Genomic DNA, 12,731 nt, shown 5'->3' on the forward strand with positions numbered 1-12,731 from the left:
GTCTTTTATTGTTGTTTTGATCAGAGACAGACGTGACGGACTGTGTTTAACACGCAGCAGTAAGGTCCTTGTAACTAACGTCCAGCCAACTTCACGCTCGTCTTTTGTCTGTAGATTTAAAACCTATAAAATATTCAGCTCGTATAAGAAGATAAACGTGCTGCATTGACATCAGAGTGATTAATAAATAATCTTCCCTCCTACAACACGAGCTCCTGGTGAAGCTCAGTAATGGATGGATGAGTTAACAGACTCGTTGCTCCATGGAGACAGACCACAGGCGTCCATTAGTCTTCATCGTGTCTTCATCAGCCAATAAGAAACCGGTCTCTGCTGCGAGGACCAGTCCACCAGCTCTGACTCTGATTTATTAATTAGGTTGGATAACGAGGAGTTTGTTATCGCAGGAGACGCCTCACTGGACGGACCCAGACCTGTGTGTGTGTGTGTGTGTGTGTGTGTGTGTCTGGTTCCACACACCCTCCAGACTGAATGACAGGACGACAGTGTTCATCAGAGACGTTACATCACTGTGACAGAGATGATTGATTCGTCCATCGTCTGACGTGTCGCTGCTTCATTTACGGCTCAGACACTAAACGACTGTGTTAAAGCTGAAATCACTGATTTTCAGCAACACTGAAAACAATACTGATATAAATGTTTAAAAATGTGGAATTTCCTTTCAGTTTTGAAAACAGCGGTTTACAGAGATGTTTCTGAAGGTTACGAGTGTGAATCATTTTCCTTTTTGTGTTGTGTGACTTTTGTTTTTTCTTTCTAAATTGTGTATATTTTCTGTGTGTGATGACGCAGCAACAAACTGGAGTGTTTGTAAAGGACCCCAGAACATCCAAGAACAAGGAAACAGGTGATTTATTAAACAAAGAAAAAAGAAAGAGCACAACCAGGTAAAACAGGACAGACTGACAAGGAAGAGCAGAGACTAAATACACACCAGAGAGGCACAGGTGATTGAACACAGGTGATTGAACACAGGTGATTGAACACAGGTGATTGAACACAGGTGATTGAACACAGGTGATTGAACACAGGTGATTGAACACAGGTGAAACACATCAGGGCAGGACAGCCAATCAACAAGGAGCGAAACGGGACAAGGACAGGAAGTAAAATGACCACAAGATACACAAAGAAAATAATACAAAATAAAACAGGAAATGAAACAAATGGTCTCAGCTGTAGTTTGTTGGTGTGAAGTCAAAACAGATTAAACTGGATTTAAACGTCTGATTTTAGGCTGAACTATTATCAAATTAGCTGATGATGGGACCAGATACTGACACAACATCATGAGGTAACCATGATGATGGAGGATGAAAATGTGACTTCCTGTTCATCCCTCTTGGTTTGTTACCTGAGTGACCTTTGAGCAAGGCATTACACCTCCCCCAGCAGCCTCACCGTATGAAGCAGCTCAATATCCAACACAATCTGCTCTAACAAAGAAAAACAGGATGTCAGTGTTTAAATTAAACCTTTATTGACGTCAGTGTTTCCTACGTTAACACTCTGAGCACAGCAACAACGCTACACCTCTACCTTCACAGTCTCAGTGCTGAATGATGTTCCACTTATCTCTGTTCACAGTCATATTAATCTGTGCACGATGCAGCACCCTGCACAGTTTCTGTATCACATTATCTTTAAATGTTCTTCTGTAAGAAGACTCGCACGCTTTCACTTTGAAAGAAAAGAAATATTCAAAATTAATTTATTGTGCATTAGCAAGTTTCATTCACTCCAATCAAGCCTCTGCTAAAAGTTAAAATGAGGTAAATGACTTTTCACAATTCAATTATTTACTTGAAAACTATCACACGTCACACATGCGCTCAGCGGAGGAGAGGTTTTCATACATGAATCAGCAGATAAGATTTCCATCGCTGGGCTCCAGCCTCCTGTTGCTTGTTATTTCCTCTACAGATGAAACGCTGTATGTGTGAGAGCTTATCACATTAACTCTACAAAGCTCCTCTGCTCTGAAAATCAAGGGCCAATCAACCAGTCAGCTGCTGGAGAACAGTTCACAGATTAATTATTGTGGTCCAAAAAAAAGTTTATGGCTCTGACTTTTAGTTTGAAAGACAGACGACAGGAAGCCGAGTGTGTCAACTGCATCTACGTACTGTACAACCTATAGAGCTGCAGGGGTGATGTATGTTTGTAGTCCAACCAGGAAGTTAGCATCACTTTGGTTCCCTCCATTAAAAGCCAATGGGATTTTTCCATTGTGTTTTGGATTATTAGTAAAAATAAACAACAGTGTTATGATCCTGACAGGTTTTATTCAGCAGGATCGTCTTCACTAATTAACCACTTTATCATGTTTAAGCCTAAATACAATCAGCAGAAGTAAAAAGCTGATGTTAGGTCGGTGGTTATCAACCTTCTCTAACTCATGGCCGACTTAAAAATCTCTCACCATATGATGCGGTCTGGCCGGCGACAACATAAATAATCCTGTGATTTAAGTTTTTCAACATTTTTTATGTTTTTAAGGATAATTTATTTTCAAAACATTGAAAAACATTATTTATAGTTTATTTTTTATTATATTTTCTATTCTTTATAATTACATCTTTTCACTAAAATTGTGCTGTTTTGCAAATGATTTTTGTCACTTGCAATACCTTCACGGCCCACCAGAGGAGCCCGGCCCACAGGTTGGGAACCACTGTGTTAGGCTAAATACCAACTACACCACGGTCACATGACTTCAACACCACCACCTCTGGACTTCAACTTGTAGTTTGATTTAGGTCTGATCTCTTCTAAAAAAGCCTTTCCTGTAGTCTCATTAAGCCATTAGCAACCATCGACTTTAAGACAATAAAAGGTTAAATAAAAATCACATGTGGGGTATTTACTTATGTTTGATGTAGAATAAAATATGAAAATGTTTATGTGTAAACTACAGACTGTATTTCAGTCATCTAATCAAAAACCTATTCAAAAACAGCTAAAATGCTAACTAGCCTAATTTCTGTGGCTCAGGAGTCATTCCTGCAGAACTCTATAAAAGTATCAGCAAAAGTTGATTTAGTTTAAATCCCATACAAAACACACATAATAACAAATATAAAAAGAATCCAATTAAAATACCAATTAATTTTTTCCTCTGTTGTTTCTGCCTTAATGTAAATATTAGCTGCTGCCAGGCTTTTAGCTCTGCTAGCAAGTGACGCTAAAGTCAGTCTAAAGAGGACAAAAAACTAAAAACTAAACAAACAAAACAAAAGAAACACTTTGGTCATATTGCTGTGTAATTGTTGTTTTGACTCTTTGTCCTGTTTTTGTCCTGTTGTCATCAACAAAAACACCCAGGATGTTCTGTAACATTGCTAACGTCATGGCTAGCTCGTTTACTAGCTTCCAAAGAAATTAGCTTAACAGGACAGAACAGAGACCTCGTTGAGTCTGAGTTATGAGATGAGATCAGGTGTAAGTTTCTTCAGCTGCAGTTTGACTGAAGCTTTTAACATCACTGACACTATGCTAGATTCTCAAGGCGTCTAGCATGTAGCATAGTTAGCGAGGCTAGCATGGTCAGCATGTTAAACATAGCTTCCTTTCACCGGATGACCTGTCAGGTACATATGAGAGTCTGGTGTGTGTGTTGTGTGTGTGTGTGTGTGTGTGTGTGTGTGTGTGTGTGTGGCTTACATGTGTATGCCTGTTAATATGTTAATAGTTCCATTCATTTCCTTTCAATGTGTTTATCCTTAAAGCTTTGTTATGTGTATGATTATCATTAAACATGAATTAATAATCCATATTAATATTAAAAATTAATTCTCATAAACACTATATAATTGTTCTAATAGTCTCTGCTTAGTATTCCTCCATTTTTCTAGCATAAATGATGTAGCTCTGTGGTTAGCATTGTGGTTAGCATCGTGGTTAGCATGGCAGGTGATGTCTGCTGGTGATTTACATGCGTGTTTCCGTGTGTGTGGATGTGTGTACGACATGCGTGTGTCCTCAGTCCCTCAGCGTAATGATGACATCATCGTCCTGTCCTTTCCACAGCATCTCCCCCTCAAAGTCCAGCATCTTGTGTTTGCGGCAGCGCAGCAGGATGCCCACCACCTTGTCCGAGATCTTCACGTAGCGGTCGAAGAGGCGTCCGAAGGAGATGATGGTCCTCCCCTCTTTGTCCTCGAAGCCCATGTCTCTGATGATCCACACCATCTCCTCCATCTCCCTGTGGATGTGCTTCTGGGCGCGGTCGCCCCTCTCCGCCGTCTTGGAGCCGTCTTTGGGTCGACCGTAACCGGAGTCGCCCTTGCGGAGGCGCTGAGCCATGGCATAGTCGTGGTCGAACTCCTCGCTGAAGGGGTTGAGCTTCTGGCCCTCCATGTGCTGATTGGACCACTGCTGCCAGCGGCTCTTGATGTCGCCCATGGTGGCGATCTTAATCTGGAGACACATGAGGGTGAACAGGTAAACATCCATGTGATCGAGCTTGCACAAAACTCTACAAACGCACAATGTGGCGTTTGAAAGATGCAGCGGAAGGCTGCACAAAACACCTTGAGTTTTTCTACTTAGGTCTAAGACAGTTTTTGATTTAAGGAAACCTTAACTCAGACTTTAAAGAAAATCTTAACTTAAGGTGTTTTGTGCAACTGGCTCCAGGAATGTACAAGAAAGGAAGATCTAATGAAAGAAAGAAAGGTCTAATGAAAGACACTTTATGGGAATTGTAGGATTAAGCTTGATTAAAAGTCAGGATATCTTAGACTCTGTGGCTGAGCTTTTATTCTTAACATTTAAACCCTGTTTCCTGTTTGTCAGCTGCTCTCTCAGTGACAGTGCCGTATAATGTTGAGTAGTGACTCTCCACCTTTAAATAAACTTCCTTCTCGCTGCTGTAATTGATCCCTTGCATGGCCTTTACCTTGCACTCAGACAGAGTTTATATAAATGGAGATATGGACGCTCGGATCAACCTGCATGATTCAAACTTTACATTTGTGGCTGTTGCATAAAATCTGTCTCTGCAAACTGAGCTGCATCTTAATGTTTGACATTTTTGTGTCAATTCAACCTTTAAAATAAAATAAAATAAAAAAACTCCTGCTGTTCATATTATCATCATCTTATCTCTCCTTCCTCTCTCTTTTTGTCTTTGTCTCCTCTCATCTTTCTCCTTCCTCTTATTTTTCATCAAAGTCTTGTTTTTCTTTTCGTCCTTCCTGTTTAATCTCTCCATCTCTCCTCCCTCCCTCCTCCCTCCCTCCTCCCTCCCCTGTTGGTATTTTCCTCAGCTTGTTCAGCCTTCAGATCAGTGTCATCAGATCTCTTTGGTATTTGTTCTATGTGAAGTCGGGACCTGTAACTGAAGGACCTTCCACGAAACTCTGTGAACCCTTAAAGTGAAAATCCTCCTGACGAATCTTTTCCTTTTTCCTGTTTTGACTCCATCTGTTGTTTCTGAGTTTGTTTCTACAGGCAGCAGCTGGGACGAGACCAGAGGTGGAAACAGGATTTATTTAAGTATTTCTTCACATTTCAGAATAAAATATTAAACTTTTTATTCCACTGTATGAACCTGACAGCTGTAAAATAAAATATATATTATCAGCTCATAAAATATGACTCACTGTAACAGATTAAACTTTATAATGATAACAGAGTTTACACATTATGACACTATGATTCAATAAAGTATATGCACATAATATAACTGTATTAAATGAGCCAATCACTTTTGATATTGTGTTTCATGTTGCTGCTCATATTTCTATGCATTTTCTTAAATTCATTTGGAATATAATTTTTTATTTTAACGATAATTAAAGTGCTGAAATAATCCTGTTTCCACTTTAGTAAAGTTCTGGAAACAGGACGTGTAATCAACATTTATTCGAAGCTATCTAATCCATCATTGGGTCAAACTCACAGCGTTTTAGTGTCTTTCAGCTCATATGTTTTTGTGCTGCTGACAGTGTCAGTCTCCAGACTCAGGGCGACATTTTGTTTTTGGGTGAAATATCTGAGCTACTGCACAGACCAACAGATAACAACAAGATAACAAAGAGCATGGAAATGGACTTTTCTTATCACGCCACCACGATGACAAACTTTTATTTGGTTTATGACCAAATTCCAGTGAAACTAATGACGTCCCATCAGCCTCACACAGAGCTTGTTTGGTTACCGCTCTCCTCCATCTCATTTCCAGAGTTTCCAGAGTTTCCAGCAGCTGCACAGACAGATATTTTCTGCCTGGAGTTAATGAAGCTGCTGTTTGTTTCAGATCTGCTGCTTCATTAAACCGACAGACGCTTCCTCTGATGCTTCAGTCATGAAAACACTGTGTTAGTCTGAGGTCAAAGGGCATTCTCTCCATTTCCACATCATTTCTTAAATTCACCTTTTAAAGGCTTCCTGCATAAAACATAACACCCAAGTGTTTTATGTCATAATTTTCAGAACAATCTCAGCTCTTTCTGTAACGACGCTCCTTTGTGTCGTGGAGCAAACACATCATTCGGCCCAAATGATGAAATATTGAAGCCTGGTTTTTGAAATTCTTTGAATATTTTGTGAAAACAAATCTTCACTGATGTGGATGAATTGTTCTGGTGTTTTTAATGTGTTCATCAAAGTCTATAGGTTCATAAAAATAGAGCAATATGTGAGTAAAATAGTAGATAAATGGATAATAAATGACTAACATGAGAGTTCAGAGGCTGTGAGTCATGTTTGATCTCTGGAAGAATATATAAGGAAAAGTGGAGAGTCGACAGATTCTCACAACATTTAAATCATATTTCTTCTCTGTGTCATCGCTGAGATATTCATAGAAACATCCAGCGACCTCAACATCACCTTGACGAGTTTTTCTTTCATCGAGACGTTCGTCAGGTTTAATTCATAAAACTAATGTTATAAAATGTCTTGACACTGTTTCTCCTGTAGGGGTCTGATTTCCTCCCTCGTGCCCCTCCCCCCTCCCCCCGCCCCCCGCCTGTCCCACCTGAAGGTCAGGTTGGAGAACACGTTGCAGTCCACGACTATATTTATTTACATATATTCCATTGCGCTGAAGTCCCCCCCCCCCCCCCCCGGCCCCTCCTTTGGGTCTCGGTTATGAAACTGTTGTGAGGGTTTTGATTTCTTCAGGTGACATCAAAGAGACGTCTGCTGGAAGTTGTTTATTCACACTGTGAGATTTTATTCATGCTCCACTTTAAGGTGTTTCACTCAGGGAGTGGGGGGGGGGGGGGGGCAGACCATAACGTCTCACAAACGTCTCAAAACAGAATTAAAGGGTAATGACGTGAGGTCATCTCAGCTCCTGTGTGAGCTCGTCACTAATGACAGTCCGATGGACCAATCACAGATGACCTCTGGCATCACATAATAGGTTTGGATATTAGTTATTAGATAGTAGTTGTTTATTTGTTTTATATTGGTGCATTTTATTTTTTGGCCACTTGGGGGCAGCAGAGAGTTTATTTACATCCTGCAGCTGTAGAACAACATTATATTATAATAATTATATTATATACTTTATGAATGTCTGTTTAATATTCTCTCTGTTTTGCTACGGTTTGATTATTCACAGCAACATTTTCCACTCTGCTCATTGGCTGGCTGCAGATTTAGTACCTGACAGGTAACACACACCTGCCAGGTAACACACACCTGGGTTTAACTGGGTTCATGAAAGTGATCAGAGACTGAATCAAACTGTGTCTTTTGATGAAACCAAAACAGTAAGATGAATTACAGTCAACAATTGATGATTGATTGATCATAAAAATATTGATAGTAAAAGCTTTAAATGTAAATTGACAGTAACTCAGTGTAAACATGTCGTATGTGTCTCTGCTCGTTGTGACGAGCGACTCTACCTTCGGTCTGTCGGTCTGTTTCTTGAACTCGATGTCGCTGTGTTCGGTTTTGGCTTCACCGTTGTCGCTAAGCCCCGCCTCCTCCTCCAGCCCGCTGTCCTCCGTCTCCACGCTGCCGCTCCTTGACCCCAGCTTCTTCTTCTCTTGGAGCATCATCTTCCTGTCCTGGATGACCCCTCCTCCTGCCGCTGCACTCTGCAGCGCCCTCATCTGACGCCGCCGTGTCGGCGACTCGTTGCCAAGGAAAGGCTTGCTGTCCTCGGGACCCGACTCCATCTTTCCTCGGATGGCGTTGACCAAGTCGCTACTGCTGCACTCGCTGCGTTTTGGCTGCACTGTCTTAGTGACGGAGCAGGTTCTGATCTTACTGCCGCCAGCGTCGGAGGCGTCCGCCGCAATGACGCGCGGGGTGACTGTCAGTTTGACCACGTGGTCGCGCTCTTTTTTGGTGTCATCCTCCACGGACGAAGGCATCCAGCCGCTCGGGATGGCGTCCTGCTTCCCTGCGTGATCATTGGCCCAGCCCTGCCAGCTCTTGGCCAAGTTAGCCACCATGGCGGCACATTTGATCTTCCGTACGGCGCGTTTGAAAGCCGGCGGCTCCTGAGGTGAAACTGTGGTGGTTCCACCGCTGCTCATGGTGACGCAACGATTTCCTGAAACACTTTTACTTTGCGTTTCCACAGATTCAGAAATAAAGAGTTTCAGAGTGTCGTCGCTCCTCACAGAGTCAGTGCAGTCCAAGTCGGAAAAGATCTGAATGTTCAAGTCTTCAGAGGGTTCTGGTTCTGGTTCTGGTCTTTTTGTCTTCTGGTAAAAATTCCAGTAAAGTGCAGAACTGAAGGAATATTCAGCTTCTCTTGTTTCTGTCCAAAATCTGAAAATCTCCTGATCGGGAACTAAAGTCCAAACGTGGCTCGGCCTCGACACCCGTGACGGGTCAGCACCGAGTCGTCCAGAGCGACAGTCGGTCAGTGGCTGAGCGTGAAGAGTGTGAGGACTGTCTCTAATCCCCGGCTGCAGCTCTTCTGGCCTTTAAATAGGGAGGGGGTCGTAAAGGAAGTAACGTTGCACGGGGGCCACGTGAGACAGGAAAGTGTGGTGTCAACACACACACACACACACACACACACACACACACACACACAACACACACACACACACTGAGATCCAGAGAACAGGTGTCCAGTGTTTTTAGCGACCTGGACGTTTGTGTCTCAGTGACTCGGCGTCTGTTCGTGTGTGTTCATGTGTTCATGTGTTCATGTGTTCATGTGTTCATGTGTTCATTGTGTAAATATAGAGAAGTTTTCATCTCAGTCTGACACACGTTTCCTTCATGGCGTGTGTGAACGTGTGAGTGTGAATTCCTGAATTGTGGGTCACATAAGAAGCATGTGAAGTGTGTGTGTGTGTGTGTGTGTGTGTGTGTGTGTGTGTTGGGGGGGGGGGGGGGGGGCTGCAGCTATTTCAGTCTCTGAGTGTATTTGTGAATGTGTGAGTGTGAATTTCTGGATTATGATTCATATATATATTTATATAAATGTACAGTATATATATATGTGTGTGTGTGTGTGTGTGTGTAATCAATTTAATTAAAGTAAGCAATAAGAAAGTATTATTTTAGTTTGTGACTTCACTGTTGACAAAAGAGGAACTTGATGTTCCCTCCACACAAACACTCTGACATCATTTTACATCTATGAAGCAGATGAGGTCTAATCGCTTCGAATGTTATGTTACAAATTAAAAAAACACAAATTATTTTTAATTTTACTGAAAATATTTTGTCAAACTGACAAAAATCCAGTTTATTTTGTGCACACATAACTTTCATGTTACTGAACTGGAAAGTTTTGTTTGCAATAAATCTGTGAGAAGAACAAACTGAATTAGCTTTAGCTAAATAATAAAAAAACTTTATCTTCATTTGACTTTAAAATTCCAATAGATGAAGTTGTTTGGACATAAAATGACGAAGTTTTGACACATTAGTTTGTTTGTGTTAATTAAACAAAATAAACATTCATTAACCTCATAATGTTTTAACTCAAGTAAACTTCATGGGGTTTTTATTAGATATGACACGATATCACTTTGGTACTGAAATGACCAAATTAAACCATAAACTAATAAAATCAAGCATCAGACATGAAGCATCAACACTGCAGTTCCTCTAATGACCACTAGCCTTTAATGAGGCGCCTGTTCTATAAATAAAACAATAAACTTTGTTGATCCTTTGAATATCACAACAGCACAAAACATTTATTTAATAATTAATTAACGAGCATTTAAAATGAATTTAAAATAAAAATGGAGGTGCTCTATATCTGTGCATGAATAGTGACAATGTACAGATGAAATATTCACAAATAAAATGCTGTTACGATTAAGTTGTAATTAATTATTGCATTTATTAAAAACATAAATATTCTTTCCTTTCTTTTTAAATTTTCTTTGTTTTACATGATTATTTTAGTGACTCATAATAAATGTGATTAGACGTGAAACGAGTCTTTTCCTGTTTGTAATAAACGAAGAAACAACTTCACCTCCGACTAACAAACCTGTTTATTCTTGTCTTCACATTCCCCAGTGATTCGCTCTCACACGGCTCGTTACATCGCTCGTTACATCGCCTGTAAAACTCTGCTGTAAGTTTCTCTGAGGCGAAGCTCGTTAGTCACAGTCATTATAATCAGCACAGTGACTGTAGGTTGTTTTATTGTGTGATTAAATGATTAATTAACAGGATCCATCGTTACAGATTATTAAACACGTTAAATGAGACGTTTCCTCCGAACATGAAGCTCTCTGACAGCTTGTCTTATTCTAAGGTTTTTATTGTAATTATTATTTTACTGCTGCGCTCGAGGACGTCTGTCTGAGATTTTCAACAGAATAAAGAGAAGATCGAGAACGAAACGGACACGTGACAAATACAGAATAAAATAACAGCTGATTTGTCTGGAAACACTTTAATACTCAAACATTTTAATGAGTCATTTTCCAGCTGTTTTCAAACGTGTTCGTCTCTGACTCTCAAAACGTGTGTCGACTTCTCCGTGCCTCTGCTCCAGATGTGGAGCGTTAACGTCATGTTTCTGGAAACATCTGTCTGACCTGCAGCTCAGGTCGAGATCTCCTCTCATCACGGCACCTTTAATGTTCCCAAGATGCATCACTGGACATGTCTTTGAAATTTCACATCCCAAAATATTTCTAACGACTGCTGTAACATTCTGCCAACATCAGTGTGAGTGTGTGGATGTTCCAACCATTCGTCCTCTGTCACTTGAATCTCTGCTTCCTGTTTTTATTTCCTCCACACCAGCGACAGTCAGAGCGGCAGCCATTTTGTTTTCAGCTTGTCCGTTCGTCTCATTTTCGTGGACGTGATATCTCATTAACACCTGGATGGAACTGATTATATTTTGGTGGCTAAAAGTCAAAGGTCAAAGTCAGTGTGACCTTTTATTTAGCGGGTTGATTCCTCCCTTTGTGGAAAGCAGACATAATCTTGTTTATAGATTCGCCATCAACCCGACCACCAAGAAGCTTTTCAGTTGTTTGACTTCGATCGTGACGTTTAGTTGAACCGTTTCGCATCAACTTTATATATAGAATAAAATTTAGCATAAAGAAAAACCCTCTCAGGTGATTTCGTCATTCATGCTGAGAATTTAAAAACTTCTGAGTCTCTGTCTGACGCTCAGACAAAACCTCCAGCGACTGTGGACTAAAATAACCTGCCAGCTCCGGTTTCTGGCAAACGCATGTGTGTGTGTGTGTGTGTGTGTGTGTGTGTGTGTGTGTGTGTGTGTGTGTGTGTGTGTGCGCTTCAGATTGCTGGTCCCATGCCAGCAGCTGCATCACATGCACGCTCCCACCGCCCGCTGTGCACGGCAGGTGTGCACAGGAATAAATAGACTCGCCTGGCAGCGGAGAGCTGAGAGAGGAAGCTGTCGACGATACGAGAGTTTAGACCCAATCAGACGAAAAGTTCTTTTTATACTGAGTGTGAACCGTGAGTCTGTAGATACCTGTAGACACCTGTAGACACCTGTAGATACCTGTAGACACCTGTAGATACCTGTAGACACCTGTACATACCTGCAGATACCTGTAGACACCTGTACATACCTGTAGACACCTGTACATACCTGTAGACACCTGTACATACCTGTAGACACCTGTAGACACCTGTACATACCTGTAGACACCTGTAGACACCTGTACATACCTGTAGACACCTGTAGATACCTGTAGACACCTGTAGACACCTGTAGACACCTGGAGACACCTGTACATACCTGTAGACACCTGTAGACACCTGTACATACCTGTACATACCTGTAGATACCTGTAGACACCTGTAGACACCTGTAGACACCTGTACATACCTGCAGATACCTGTACATACCTGTAGACACCTGTAGACACCTGTAGATACCTGTAGACACCTGTAGATACCTGTAGACACCTGTAGATACCTGTAGACACCTGTAGATACCTGTAGACACCTGTAGATACCTGTAGATACCTGTAGACACCTGTAGACACCTGTAGACACTTGTACATACCTGCAGATACCTGTACATACCTGTAGACACCTGTAGACACCTGTAGACACCTGTACATACCTGCAGATACCTGTAGACACCTGTAGACACCTGTAGATACCTGTAGACACCTGTAGATACCTGTAGACACCTGTAGATATCTGTAGACACCTGCAAACACCTGCAGGACACTGCTCACCTGCAGGACACTGCTCACCTGCAGAGCTCTGAGTTACTTTAGTTTTAGACTCTTTGACTTTAGTGAAATAAAAAAAAA

General features: G+C 41.3%; 2 protein-coding genes across 2 annotated transcripts in view; both read right to left on the bottom strand.

Moving 5' to 3' along the window:
* Positions 1 to 860: 860 nt before the first annotated feature.
* abraa (actin binding Rho activating protein a) lies at positions 861 to 9,031 on the bottom strand. Its single transcript, XM_056386727.1, has 2 exons — positions 7,890 to 9,031; positions 861 to 4,443 (listed from the first exon to the last, which is right to left on the bottom strand). Exons 1-2 carry the CDS (start codon positions 8,526 to 8,528, stop codon positions 4,006 to 4,008), a joined length of 1,077 nt encoding a protein of 358 aa, XP_056242702.1. The 5' UTR covers positions 8,529 to 9,031; the 3' UTR covers positions 861 to 4,005.
* A 2,702-nt stretch (positions 9,032 to 11,733) lies between these two features.
* The window catches only part of LOC130177739 (uncharacterized), a 4,913-nt gene continuing 3,915 nt past the window's right edge, over positions 11,734 to 12,731 (bottom strand). The window contains exons 3-6 of the mRNA XM_056389673.1: positions 12,506 to 12,653; positions 12,256 to 12,455; positions 11,936 to 12,195; positions 11,734 to 11,854 (exon numbers count right to left, since the gene is read on the bottom strand). Of these exons, the coding sequence (XP_056245648.1) occupies positions 11,734 to 11,854; positions 11,936 to 12,195; positions 12,256 to 12,455; positions 12,506 to 12,653 (729 nt within the window). The remainder of the gene's footprint in view (positions 11,855 to 11,935; positions 12,196 to 12,255; positions 12,456 to 12,505; positions 12,654 to 12,731) is intronic.

The sequence above is a fragment of the Seriola aureovittata genome, chromosome 2 (assembly GCF_021018895.1).
Source record: "Seriola aureovittata isolate HTS-2021-v1 ecotype China chromosome 2, ASM2101889v1, whole genome shotgun sequence".
Taxonomy (NCBI): domain Eukaryota; kingdom Metazoa; phylum Chordata; class Actinopteri; order Carangiformes; family Carangidae; genus Seriola; species Seriola aureovittata.

Coding starts and splice junctions, on each gene's coding strand:
- abraa (XM_056386727.1), bottom strand. CDS start 8,528: ATGAGCAGCGGTGGAACCACCACAGTTTCACCTCAGGAGCCGCCGGCT. Junction 4,444..7,889: donor AACAGACCGACAGACCGAAG/GTAGAGTCGCTC, acceptor ATGTGTCTCCAG/ATTAAGATCGCCACCATGGG.